The sequence below is a fragment of the Erythrolamprus reginae genome, chromosome 1, assembly GCF_031021105.1.
Source record: "Erythrolamprus reginae isolate rEryReg1 chromosome 1, rEryReg1.hap1, whole genome shotgun sequence".
In the NCBI taxonomy this organism is placed as follows: Eukaryota; Metazoa; Chordata; class Lepidosauria; order Squamata; family Dipsadidae; genus Erythrolamprus; species Erythrolamprus reginae.
Genome location: NC_091950.1, coordinates 373,477,593 through 373,491,281, shown reverse-complemented (window position 1 = coordinate 373,491,281; position 13,689 = coordinate 373,477,593). Strand labels below are relative to the sequence as shown.

The window sequence follows — 13,689 nt, the reverse complement described above, 5'->3', positions numbered from 1 at the left end:
AAATAAACACAAAATGACTAAGAGATGTTATATATGGTTTCTTGAGGCACTCAAATTAAATGGTGCCATCAAAACAGAAATTTCCTAATAGGACTCTCTGCTACATGCTAATAGACAACTTAATTCTATATTGCAACTTAAACTCATACATGTTTACTCAAAAGTAAGCCCCATTATATTCAATTTGAAGTATAGGATTACCCTGTCAATATACTATTACAGTAGAGCTGCTAATTTAATTGTATATTAACAAGGTAATCTTATACCTAATAATTTACTTATAATTAGTAAATATATTCATATTAGTAAATTAGTAAATTCATATTTTAATAATCAGTTATGTATATAAATTCAACCGGGCACATCTCATCCATATCTTAGTTACAAAAACATTCAAATAGTAAATATATTAAAGGTATATACCCTAGACAGATTAAAAAGTAAATATATAAAAACATACACTACATTGTTAATAAGATGTTACAGAAAGTTCTCTACATTAGTGAGTTCATTAAACTTAATAACTAAGTCTAAACTATTCCCCAAAGTTATTAATATTGTGCCACTAACTTTCTGGTCAGTATTAAATTACCGTAACTTTACTATGTCAACTCAAAGGAAGAAAATACATTTTTTCATCACAGCAGGGAATGGAGGCTGGGAAGATTATGGATTTCCTCATAGCTTCAGGCATTCCCAGGAAAAAAAGAGAAGAAGAAGGCAAAATACTTTTTTTTTTTTGGCTTCAGAAAGCCTGCTGTTTTGAGAAGAAACAGATAAGTAATTTACTCTAAATGTCTAGCTGTAGAATTTGATTTATGACATAGTTTGTTGGCGCTGTGTAAGACAAATTGTTCTTACATTTACGACATTGAAAATCCTGTTTAAAAGATTCTGTTTTGCTGTTATTCATTTATTTTAAATTTGGTCTGTTTCCCAAGCAAAGGCTGAAACCTCATCATACATCTCCAAGTAAGAAGCCCAAATAGCTGTGATGGGAAAACTCTGCCCTTATCATTTGTAACCGACTCTCTTTTTAATTTGCACACATATACTGCACTTGTTATGTGCAAAACACATGTTCTATCACTAAACCGTAATTCGTCCCAATAATGGGAGACTGACAAGAAACATTTATTTCAGCATTTCATTTGCTTAAACAGGAAAGTAAGCGCTGAGAAAACTAAAATAAGGCTACAAGCCCCGCATAAATAATAAAACATATAAATCAAATAAATAAATGAATAAATAAATAAATAAATAAATAAAACTGAAACTCAGAAGCCAAGAAAACCCCTAAAGTAACTTTGAATCGGAGTGAAAAGATATCTTAAAAAACAGCAGAATCTTACCTGTGTTTTTTCTCAGAAGTTCTCTAAGGGTTGCTACCTTTTCCTGGGCTTTCTGCTCCTCATTTCTTGATGAACTCACAATCTCAATCATGTGCCAATGAACCCAGTATGCACAGCCTAGAAACTCCCAATAAACCTGGAAAGTTATAGAGTTATAAAATGCCATGAATTTGAAAATTACTGCATTGTTTTCAGGGTGCTTACAGATCACTTCCTTTATGGTCCGGTCTAGAATCATAAACTCCACAACACACACAAAATCTCCTATAAACAAGGACTAATATGCCAAGTGCCTCCTACAATAATTATCAACCAACTCACAAGCTTTCTTTGAATATGGATGCACTTCTTGTGCCAATCTAGGAAACGCAATAAAGTGGTACCTCTACTTAGGAACTTAATTCGTTCCGTGTCTAGGTTCTTAAATAGAAAAGTTTGTAAGTAGAAGCAATTTTCCCCATAGGAATCAATGTAAAAGCAAATAATGCGTGCAAACCCATTAGGAAAGAAATAAAAGCTCAGAATTTGGGTGGGAGGAAGAGGAGGAAGGAGGAGGACAGTTGCCGCCGAAGTAAGAAGATGAGGTGAGGGGAATAAAAAAAATCCAAAACTTTAAGGTTTTTTTTTTTAAAAAGAGGGACTCTGAGATGGCAAGGAGGAGCACGTGCCTCCTATACACCCAGTGCGAGGGAGTCACCACACCGAAGTGTTTATTCCTTCTCCAAGTGCCCAGAGAAAGGAAAACGCTCCGTTCACTCTGGGCTGCCAAAGACTCCTTAAGCGCCACCGAAAGGCTCCTCTGGCAGCCCAGAAAAGCCCAAGATGCCCAGGATTAAAAGGGGAATGGCAGGAAACTGGCCAGGCCTTTGTGCCGCTCTCAAATTTCCTGGGAAATTTTTCCGGGCTCGGGTTCTTAAGTAGAAAATGGTTCTTAAGTAGAGGCAAAAAATCTTGAACACCCGGTTCTTATCTAGAAAAGTTCTTAAGTAGAGACGTTCTTAAGTAGAGGTACCACTGTAGTTTGAGAAACTCAATAGGATTCCTAAAAATCAAATGTTTATCTCACTCCTTCACCATCATATCATCACCAGGAGGTCCCCCCTCCACTGTAGTACCTTCACCGGTGGTGTGTCATTATTGCTCTGAAGAAACACGCCTTCATCTCCTGCAGAGACTTTCTCATAATTTTGCATCATGCGCACATGCATGCCACGCACCAACGTCTGTCGCACATATTCCACGTAGCTCTTACGACTAGGAAAGTCTGAGCACAACTTGAAAGCCGAGTTTTCTTTCTGGAGCACCTCTGCAGCTGATGGGATGGTTGAAATGTGGGCCTGGAAGATTGATTGGCACGGTTTCTTTTGTCTGAGCGAGTGAAGCTCTTGATTCTGATTCCATCCCATAACCTGGATTAACTCTGAAATGAAGTGGGCCATAGCCATGCTGAAGTGAAATTCACATTGCCTTCTCTTCTTTTTCTTTGACTCTGCGCTGGAGGGCATGCCATGTTCCTGTTCATCTTCCCACTCTGTGATGTTGTTGAGTTTGTCCATAAGAGAGGTAGCGCATAGATATCGCTTTACTAGAGAAAACAGCAGTTTTCCTGGAATCTGAAACAAAAGGAGCATATTAATTAATTAATTAATTAATTCATTCGTTTGTTCTTTCGTTTGTTTGTTTGTTTATTCATTCATTCATTCGTTTGTTCATTCATTCATTCGTTTGTTCGTTCGTTTGTTTATTCATTCATTCATTCATTCGTTTGTTCATTCGTTTGTTCATTCATTCATTTGTTTGTTCTTTCGTTGATTCTTTCGTTCATTCATTCATTCGTTCGTTCGTTCGTTCGTTCGTTCGTTCGTTCATTCATTCATTCATTCATAATTCAATGCCTGGGGAGGGTGGCTTCCCCTGCCCCCCAGAGGCCCTCTGGAGGCTGGGAATGGCATGTTTCCCAACTTGTAGTGGGCCCAGTAGGTCTGTGTTTTGCCCTCTCTAGGCTCCAAAGGCTTCCCTGGAGCCAGGAAAGGGTAAAAATGCTCTCCCCCACTCCCATACCCTGGAGGCTCTCTAGAAGCCAAAAACACCCTCCCAGAGCCTCCATACAAGCCAAAAGTCAGCTGGCTAGCAGAAACATGCACATTGGTGCTGAGTTAGGGCAACGGCTCACGTGCCAGCAGATATGGCTCCACGCCATAGGTTCGCCATCACTGTCCTATGGACTCAGGACGGTTTACAAGATAAAAACAAATACAAAAATATAGCATGCCAGAAACCTAAACCTAAACATAAAATCTGATCTAAACCCCAAAATTATTACCAAATCAGTCAACCACATTCATCTCATCGCAGTCGTACTCTCATGCTATCAGCCAGAGCAAAATGTCAGTGCTCAACAGCCCCAGGCTTGCCAGCAAAGGTGGGTTTTTTAAAAACATCTGTCCATTGCTAATAATTCTGCCACTGAACTCAAGGCAGCAAAGCTTACAACTCACTCCATAAAAACTCTTACCTTTTAATATGTAGCTGACATACGATTGAGTTCTAGTAACTTTCTAATCAAATGTCATCATCAGTACTCTAACTGCAACTATTTGACATCAACGAGATGCTAGCAGAAGAGGTTAATTGCCAGCTATTTATTTTCAATCAGAGAATGGATACCACCAGAGGTGGGCTGCTAAGCTGGAACGGTGACGTGTGCTCACTCCAGTGGCTCTGAATGTGAGCGAAGTCTGGTGTAATTATGCTACTGCACCTGGGTAGGTAGCGAAATCGCACACAGACACGCAGGCGTTGTGCACCTGCATATCTGTGCAGTATTTTGCTACCTGCCCAGGTGCAGTAGCATAATATTTCAGGGACCGTCTTCTGCCGCACGAATCCCAGCGACCAGTTAGGTCCCACAGAGTGGGTCTTCTCCGGGTCCCGTCAACCAAACCATGTTGCTTGGCGGGACCCAGGGAAAGAACCTTCTCTGTGGCGGCCCCGACCCTCTGGAACCAACTCCCCCGAGAGATTAGAATTGCCCCCACCCTCCTTGCCTTTCGTAAGCTGCTTAAAACCCACCTCTGCCGCCAGGCATGGGGGAACTAAGATACACTTTCCCCCTAGGCCTTCACAATTTTATGTATGGTATGTTTGTATTTATGATTGGTTTTTATATAATGGGTTTTTAACTTTTTTTTTAGTATTGGATTTTGTTGTACTGTTTTACTGCTGTTGTTAGCCGCCCCGAGTCTGCGGAGAGGGGCGGCATACAAATCCAATAAAAAATAAAAAATAAAAAATAAACAATAAACAATAAACAACAACAACAATAATAATAATAATAATAATAATAATAATAATAATAATAATAATTGTCTTGGACTCTGCTGGCACTCAGAGCCACGGGGGCAAGCACGATTTTGCTACTTGCCCAGGTGCAGTAGTATAATTGCGCCGGACTCCGCTGGCACTCCGAGCCAAAGGGGCAAGCACATGTCACCGTTCCACCGTAGCAGCCCACCTCTGGATCCACTTATTATAGGTAATGAAAATTGAGAGATTGTATCATTTATCAAAACTGATTTGGTTAACCACATTAAGCTTGCCAATTGAAAGGCAAGCACAGCTTCTACATTTTACCACCAACTGCTGAAGATTACATTTTCTTTACAACTGACTTAGAATTCTTTATAGTTCAGATTTTAAACAGAAAATGCCTCATCAATAAACACAGCAGTGCTCCTTTGCCAAAACCTTTTCTCAGTTAGTACCTGAGGAAGAGGAATCCCTTCAAAAGATATGCAATGCTCTTCAGAGGATGTCGTTTCTGCAAACAGCTCAAGAAGGGTATAGCGACTATCAAAGTCCATGTGTTGTTCAATACCATCTTGCTGGCTCAGGGACAGGAGAACATCGGCTCTGCTTCCTGAAACACAAAAACTTATATAGCTCTTCCCTTTCTTGCTCTCCAACAGTCTTAAGAATCTAATCCCACAACAGGATAGAAGCAACATTTTTTAACTCACAAAGAGGTAACACTTAATCCATGAGCAAAGCCTCATACTATAAACAAATTTAAAAAAGATTGCGTGCAAGTTAGGACAGAATAACAGAAAAATAAAGAAGGGACTTCTAGTCCAACCCTCTGCTCAAGCAGGAAATCTCATACCAGTTGAGACAAATGGTTACCTAATCTTTTCTTATAAACTTCCATTGATGGAGCACCCACAACTTCTGAAGGCAAGTCATTCCATTGATTAATTGTTCTGTAAGGAAATTTCTACTTATTTCTACTTGTCAATGGAGATTCTCAGTCATCCAGATCATGGTTGTACCAAAGGTGCTTTTTACAAAGCAGTTTTGGGACATATTTGTAGCTTGGTTTTCTATTTTATTAGTTTCTACACATTGCTTCTGGTTCTGCCTTCAGGTGCTTTGTGGCAGCCCCTTAGATATTGGAGCATTGCTATCAAGCCACTCATAGCCCTTCTTTTCATTATTCTAGATCAGGGGTCCCCAAACTAGGCAACTTTAAGACTTGTGGACTTCAATTCCCAGAATTCTCCAGCCAGCTTCCCAGAATTCCAGCCAGCTTCCCAGAATTCTGGGAATTGAAGTCCAGAAGTCTTAAAGTTGTCAAGTTTGGAGACCTCTGCTCTAGATATACTCAATTCCTGCAACACTTCTTCATACTTTTATATTTTAGCCCCCTAATTATCTGTGATACTCTTCACTACACTCTTTCTAGTCTCAATATCTTTTTCGAATTGTGGAAACCAAAATTGAAGGCAATATTCCAAATGTGGTCTTACCAAGGCATTATAAAGTGGTACTAACACTTCATGAGTCTAGGACTATGTTGGCTTTTTGGCAGATGAAGCACACTGCTAGCTCATATTTAACTGATTGTCCACCAGGATTCCAAAACCCCACTGGTACCATTGGGATTATGAATCAGCACTTCGGTCACAGACATGTCTTTATCAGCATATAATTTAATAATTTTGTTCAAGCAGTGGAGATACTTTTATCCACCCCTTCTGCAGAGTCAAGAAGCTGTCCGATTCAAAGCTATTAATTCTTTGGGAAGATACTTCTGATCAATTTGGCTGCACAGAGATTTGGTAATCTCATGCCCAAATCCATTAGGAGTCTTGTAGAGTTCCCATGCCCAAGTAGAACAGCAGCTAACTTTGTTGTATAAAAATATTTACAGGGACATGCAAATTTAGAAATGCTAAAACAAAAAGCCTCCCCTTCCTGCCCCAAATCTGCCCAAACATAAAAAATAATCTGCAACCATGGCAAAAGAACAATCCTTTACATCAAAACAGAAATGTACAATTTACTGAATGATTTAAAAAACCTCCCCATATATGAGAACATTTATAAGATTTATCAACTTATACTTCTAATACATTTATAACAGTTAAGAAGGCTTTACTTGCTCTGAACCAAGCAGACATGATTCTTTTAAAATTAAAACAAGTTAACTGTAGAATTTAAATCTGAATTGACTACCAACTTTATTTTATAAGTATATCATAAATGAAAACTTTGATGCATGTTCATCAACTATAAATTAACTTTTAATAGGCAACTCAGAAGCATTTATCAGCATCTAACTAGTTAAGATTTCTAATTCTATTAAGGATGGGATTGAAGATCTATTCAAATCAGTAAGAATAATGGGTTAGCACTGACTTTCTATATTATTGAATGTGACTTTCAACCAAACATATCGAAATAATTGTAATAGCTCAGGCAGGAATTTATATTAGTTGTGGGCATCTCCTAAGACCATGATGGCGAACCTATGGCACGGGTGCCACAGGTGGCACGCAGAGCCATATCTGAGGACATGTGAGGTGTTGTCCTATGTTAGCTCCAGCTACAGTGGTACCTCTATCTAAGAACGCCTCTACTTACAAACTTTTCTAGATAAGAACTGGGTGTTCAAGATTTTTTTGCCTCTTCTCAAGAACCATTTTTCACTTACAAAACCCAAGCCTCCAAAACTGTAACCGAAAAGGCAGGGAGAAGCCTCCATGAGGCCTCTCTAGGAATCTCCTGGGAGGAAACAGGGCCAGAAAAGGCGGGGAGAAGCCTCCATGGGGCCTCTCTAGCAATTTCCTGGGAGGAAACAGGACCTCCACCATCTCTGTGGTTTCCCCAGTCATACACATTATTTGTTTTTACATTGATTCCTATGGGAAAAATGGCTTCTTCTTACAAACTTTTCTACTTAAGAACCTGGTCACGGAACCAATTAAGTTCGTAAGTAGGGGTACACTGTATCGAAAAATTATGAAACAAACATTCGGTTGGCCCGTTTTTCACCATTCACAGCCTCCGGAAGCCTCAGTGAGGGGTACGTGCATGTGTGGGAGGAAGGTTGTGCATGCATGTGTGGGGAGGAGGACATTACATTATGGGTGCCCTATCGCGGGCACGCACACCCTTTTGGCACACGAGCAAAAAAAGGTTTGCCATCACTGTCCTAAGATGTCATACCTGCATCATGACAAGCCAAAGCTCTCAGCATCTTCCCAGCACTACAACGGATCTGCTTTTCCTCATTACACAGCATCTTCATCAGAAGAGTAAGGGCGCCGGTCTCCTTGAAGATGGTCATCAATGAGCCAATACTGGCATAAGCACTGAGTATATGGATGGTGTTCAGTATGGATGACTGTGGAACAGGGGTGCTTGCTAGTTGCCAGGAAGCTCGCTGCACCAGGTTCCTGACATCAGCTTTCATCTCTGCAAGAGAGGCTTCATCTAAAGTGTTTTCAGGAGGGAATAAATTAGATACATTCTGTTCCACAATTTGTTCCTTGGGCTTCCTCTTGCCTAGTAATGTTGGACAGTTGGCATATATATCCTCTGACGACATCCACATCAAGATTGACTGTTTTTTACCTTCAAATGAAGAGGCTTCAGCACTGTTTTCTTCATCATTATCCAAACAAAGGATGTTCCAGCGGATCAAGTACTCACTACAGCCATTGTGATCACGACGTTGCCGAATTAATTCATCGGGATAGGCTTGATGTTTGGGTCCAAGATGCACCAGCACATCCCCGTTTTGCCTTTTAATCCTCATGACAGGGAAGGTAACTGCCAGTGTGATAAAAGGCAGGTTATGTCATGAAGAAAACCTAAAAAGGCTTTCAGTCTAGGAGCCATGAGAAGCCCCGAGTTTTCAGAGAAGGGCAGCATACAAATAAAATAAAATAAAATAAAATAAATCAATAAATAGTGCAGGAATACTTGCTTGGGCATAACTATAGATTGCTATAAGAAAATTTGCCCAGCTAAGGGAAAGTTCATCAAGTAATTATTTCTGTTGGAACCAGAATAGACTTATACATTAGATCAATAGGTACAGCAACTTAGCGCCAGTATTCATTTTAAACATAAAGATTAAATGAATAATTTGTACTTATTTGATGCTTTTTAATAAATAACAGGCAAAATATACATACACTTTGAACAAATAAACCTATAGTGGGAATGGTAAAATTTAGTAACTTTGATGAGATACAACAGACATAATTAATCAACAAACTAATAAACATATTGTTTACTATTTACAAAAGCAAGAAGCTGAGCTGGAGTGGAACTTTGGTTTTAATGAAGTTTTCAAACTTCCTGTTTAGAAAACATTTTTTCAATCTTCCAACCTACTGGCAAGCAAGACTCAGATATGGATGGCATACAAGGCTGAAACAATATTACAGTAGCACCACTTTTAAAGTTATTTAAAACAAATGTCATAAAAGGATGTACAAGTATAAGGTAAAAGCTTGGTGTTTTGTTAAAGAGAAGACTTTGGCAGAAAACAGCTTTCGTGACTCTAGATCAGAGGTCCCCAACCGCCGGTCCGCGGACCGGGACCGGGCTGTTGGGGTTTTCCAGCCGGTCCGTGGCGTCGGAGACCCAAAGCCCATCCTGCGTGGAGGGAGACGGAGCCAAGCGGGGCCACCCGGAGAACTTTTCCCGTCTTCTTCTCCTCGCTCGCTCCCCTCATAACCAGCAGCCCCGCTCGCGGGGGGATGCCCGTTCGTAGCTACGCCAGCCCGCCAAGCGTCGAGGGGGCTTCTGAGGCTGAAGGGAAGAGCCGGAATGCCCTTCCCGCGTTTAGATTGCTTGCCGTTGGGGGAAACGGAGGAGGCGGCGGCGGCGGTGGGGCGCGATCGCCTAGTTTCTGGAGCGAGGAGAAAAGAACCGCCGCCTCCTCCGTTTCCCCCAACGGCAAGCAATCTAAACCCGGGAAGGGCATTCCGGTGCTTCCCTTCAGCCTCAGAAGCCCCCTCGACGCTGGAGGGATGGTTATGAGGGGAGCGAGCGAGGAGAAGAAGACGTCCCACTCATCGCTCCTGAGGGAACGGGCGAGGGCGTCGGAGACCCAAAGCCCATCCTGTGTGGAGGGAGACGGAGCCAAGCGGGGCCACCCGGAGACCTTTTCCCGTCTTCTTCTCCTCGCTCGCTCCCCTCATAACCAGCCGCCCCGCTCGCGGGGGGATGCCCGTTCGTAGCTACCAGCCCGCCAAGCGTTGAGGGGGCTTCTGAGGCTGAAGGGAAGAGCCGGAATGCCCTTCCCGCATTTAGATTGCTTGCCGTTGGGGGAAACGGAGGAGGCGGCGGCGGCGGCGGTGGGGCGCGATCGCCTAGTTTCTGGAGCAAGGAGAAAACAACCGCCGCCTCCTCCGTTTCCCCCAATCTAAACGCGGGAAGGGCATTCCGGCTCTTCCCTTCAGCCTCAGAAGCCCCCTCGACGCTTGGCGGGCTGGTAGCTACGAATGGGCATCCCCCCGCGAGCGGGGCGGCTGGTTATGAGGGGAGCGAGCGAGGAGAAGAAGACGGGAAAAGGTCTCCGGGTGGCCCCGCTTGGCTCCGTCTCCCTCCACACAGGATGGGCTTTGGGTCTCCGACGCCCTCGCCCGTTCCCTCAGGAGCGATGAGTGGGACGTCTTCTTCTCCTCGCTCGCTCCCCTCATAACCATCCCTCCAGCGTCGAGGGGGCTTCTGAGGCTGAAGGGAAGCGCCGGAATGCCCTTCCCGCGTTTAGATTGCTTGCCGTTGGGGGAAACGGAGGAGGCGGCGGCGGTGGGGCGCGATCGCCAAGTTTCTGGAGCGAGGAGAAAAGAACCGCTCGAGCTTGAAAAATAAAGAAGGGGGGTTATGGTTGGCGCTCGCTGATTTTATTATTATTATTGTTTGGTGGCTGAGTCTATTGAAGCCTCCCTTGAATGGAAGAGATGGGGAGAAAGAATCCAGCCTTTTCCCATCTACGGGGTTATGTTTTTGTGTGTGCGTGTGTGCGCCCGCGCGCGCCCCGGGCAGCCAAAGAGCCTCTGTTGTTAAACTCTCCCGAGAGCGGAGAGCCTCTTGCAGCAGCTGCCACAGCCACCGGCTTCGGCGCCGCTCGTCCCGCTCATCGCCCGTATCCAGCAGATAGGCTTTGAGTTTTTGGCTGGGGGGGGGGAGAAGTAGGACCTTCCTAAGTCCCCCCCCAGTCAAAATCACAAAGCCAGGCAGCCTCCAGCCGCCAAAGGAGCCTCCTCATTCTCCCCGCCCTGTGGAGAAGTGTGGAGGGCTGCGTCACTAAGCTCCACCCCTCCATAACCCCACCCCCATATGACCAAAGCCCCCCCCCACCGGGCCGTAGAAAACTCGTCTAACTTAAAGCCGGTCCCTGGTGCTAAAAAGGTTGGGGACCTCTGCTCTAGATGACAGATTCTTTTTTATAGTAACATTATAAAGAAATTGTGTCTCTAGATACAAAAAGAATCAATACACATAACCAAAAATGGAGCACTTTCAATATTGATAACTGTAGCTCTGGTAGGTTTAAAGGACTATATAAATTATTTTTTATGTTTATAAAATCAGATCTGGAAAAATTATGAAATGCAGCAAGATGAAAAATACTGTAGACCGAAGGCATTGTTTTTTCTAGGATTCAGCAACATTATACAATCCCTGTATCAAAATTTAACCAGAAAGGACAGCATCTAAATATTTATGAGCACTTCCCATTATTTGTTACAATGCAAAAAACTACACTGCTCAAAAAAAATAAAGGGAATACTTGAGCAACACAATATAACTCAAGTAAATCAAATTTCTGTGAAATCAAACTGTCCACTTAGGAAGTAACACTGATTGACAATCAATTCCACATGCTGGTATTAACATTCAACTTTGTACAGAACAAAGTATTCAATGAGAATATTTCATTCATTCAGTTCTGGATGTGCTATTTGAGTGTTCCCTTTATTTTTTTGAGTAGTATATTTAGTGGCTTTCCCAGTTTAATTCTATTTAGGCTTATGGGACCGAGATATATTACAAAGGATATAAATCTATTCCAAGACAGCTTCTAGTTAAGAAATATTAAAATGTGTGATGTCCTGAGCGGTGACAATATTTATCTCTGCAGCATTAACATGTTTTTACTTCATATTCTGGGGACTTTAAAATTCTTAAGGCTGAGTTCACACAACATGGTAGCTACACTAAAATAACGTTGCAGCTGCAGGCGGAGGTAGGGGCCTGATGAAAAGTGCACATAGTCCCAAAGTGCCAGTCTTTCAACACAAGAGGTGTGAATATAAGGGGAAAAGAGGACAGCTATAGCTCGCTCTCTTGAATTGATTTATTTTTCCTTGGTCTAGGCCAGGGATAGGGAACAATTGCCCCCTTTATGACTGGTGGACTTCAAGTCCCAGAATTCCTGAGCCACAATGGCTGGTACATGAATTCTGGGAGTTGAAGTTCACATGTGATAAAGGGGCCACAGTTGTCCAACCTCTGAGGCGCCAGTCGCCTCGCGCCCAAGGCGCTCGCCTAATTGCGCACCGGCTCGAACCTATCGGCAACAGAGGAAGGCAAGTCCGGGAGGCGGGGCTTAGGGTGGGGCGCGTCGGGATTCTCTCCCATCCAGAACGGCAGGCACCCATGCAGTAGTAATAGGACCCGAAAGACTCGAGCTTCAGCTTACCTTAAATGCGGCTCCTAAACTTAGCAGCAAATCGTCGGCAAACCTTGCTTAGCAACTTCCATTTATTTACCCTGCCCACTCAGTCGCTGTCTCGCCCGCTTGTTCTGCGCATGTTGCTTATTATTAAAATAGTTACGGGTCCTCCGACAGGACATAATTATGCTATAATCGTTTTTCAAAGGCTGTTGAACCCAGGTTCTTGGAAAGAGAATACTGTACAGTATACAATAGAATTCTTTATTGGCCAAGTGTGATTGGACAAACAAGGAATTTGTCTTTGGTGCGTATGCTCTCAGTATGTATAAAAAATATACTTTTGTCAAGAATCATGAGGTACAACGCTTAATGATTGTCATAGGGGTCAAATAAGCAATCAGGACACAATATTATTAAAAATATAAGGATACAAGCAACAAGTTACAGTCATACAGTCATAAGTGGAAGGAGATGGGTGATAGGAATGATGAGAAAAAACTAGTAGTGCAGACTTAGTAAATAGTTTGACAGTGTTGTGGGAATTATTTGTTTAGCAGAGGGATGACATTTGGGAAAAAACTTATTGTGTCTAGTTGTCTTGGTGTGCAGTGCTCTATATTTATTTGTTTATTTGATTGGTTGCTTGATTGCTTGATTTTTTTTATACCACCCTTCTCCTTACACTCAGGATGGCTTACAACATGTTAGCAATAGCACTTTTTAACAGTCAGCATATTGCCCCCACAATCTGGGTCCTCATTTCACCCACTTCAGGATGGAAGGCTGAGTCAACCTTGAGCCAATGATGAGATTTGAACTGCTGACCTGCAGATCTAGCAATCAGCTTTAATGCCCTGCAGTACTGCACTCTACTCACTGTGCCACTTCCGCTCATATAGTGATGTTTTGAGGGTAGGAGTTGAAACAGTTTATCTCCAGGGTGGGAGGGCTCAGTAAATATTTTCACAGCCCTCTTTTTGACTCTTTTAAGTGTTGCGGTATTCTTTAAGAACGAACATCAAATACTTTCTGGGAGTGTGAAATCAGTTCCTCCACCCTCTGTTATGCATTGCCTTTTCTTTTCCAAGTTCATTAATTTGCATTAAAAACTCCTGTGTGCTGATGTACTATTATAATGATGTTAATATACGTTTATCAAAGAACTAGAAGACAAGACATGAAACAATGGGTGAAAACAAGGAGAGAAGCAATCTAGAACTAGGGATAAATTTCTCAATGGTGAGAAAAAATTAACTAGTAAAATACTTTGCCTTCAGGAGTTGTGGGTGTCTTATCGCTTGGAAGCTTTTAAGAGATTAGACACCCACATGTCTGGAATTGTAGTGTCCTGCTTAAGCT

The 13,689-nt window shown here is 42.5% G+C and overlaps 1 protein-coding gene across 1 annotated transcript in view; it reads right to left on the bottom strand.

The window, feature by feature from the left end:
* LOC139157629 (cullin-9-like) overlaps positions 1–12,459 on the bottom strand; it is a 58,665-nt gene extending 46,206 nt beyond the window's left edge. Inside the window, exons 1-5 of the mRNA XM_070734607.1 lie at positions 12,355–12,459; positions 7,860–8,465; positions 5,117–5,271; positions 2,468–2,965; positions 1,353–1,488 (exon numbers count right to left, since the gene is read on the bottom strand). Of these exons, the coding sequence (XP_070590708.1) occupies positions 1,353–1,488; positions 2,468–2,965; positions 5,117–5,271; positions 7,860–8,451 (1,381 nt within the window). The 5' untranslated portion in view covers positions 8,452–8,465; positions 12,355–12,459. The remainder of the gene's footprint in view (positions 1–1,352; positions 1,489–2,467; positions 2,966–5,116; positions 5,272–7,859; positions 8,466–12,354) is intronic.
* Between the last annotated feature and the right edge of the window lie 1,230 nt (positions 12,460–13,689).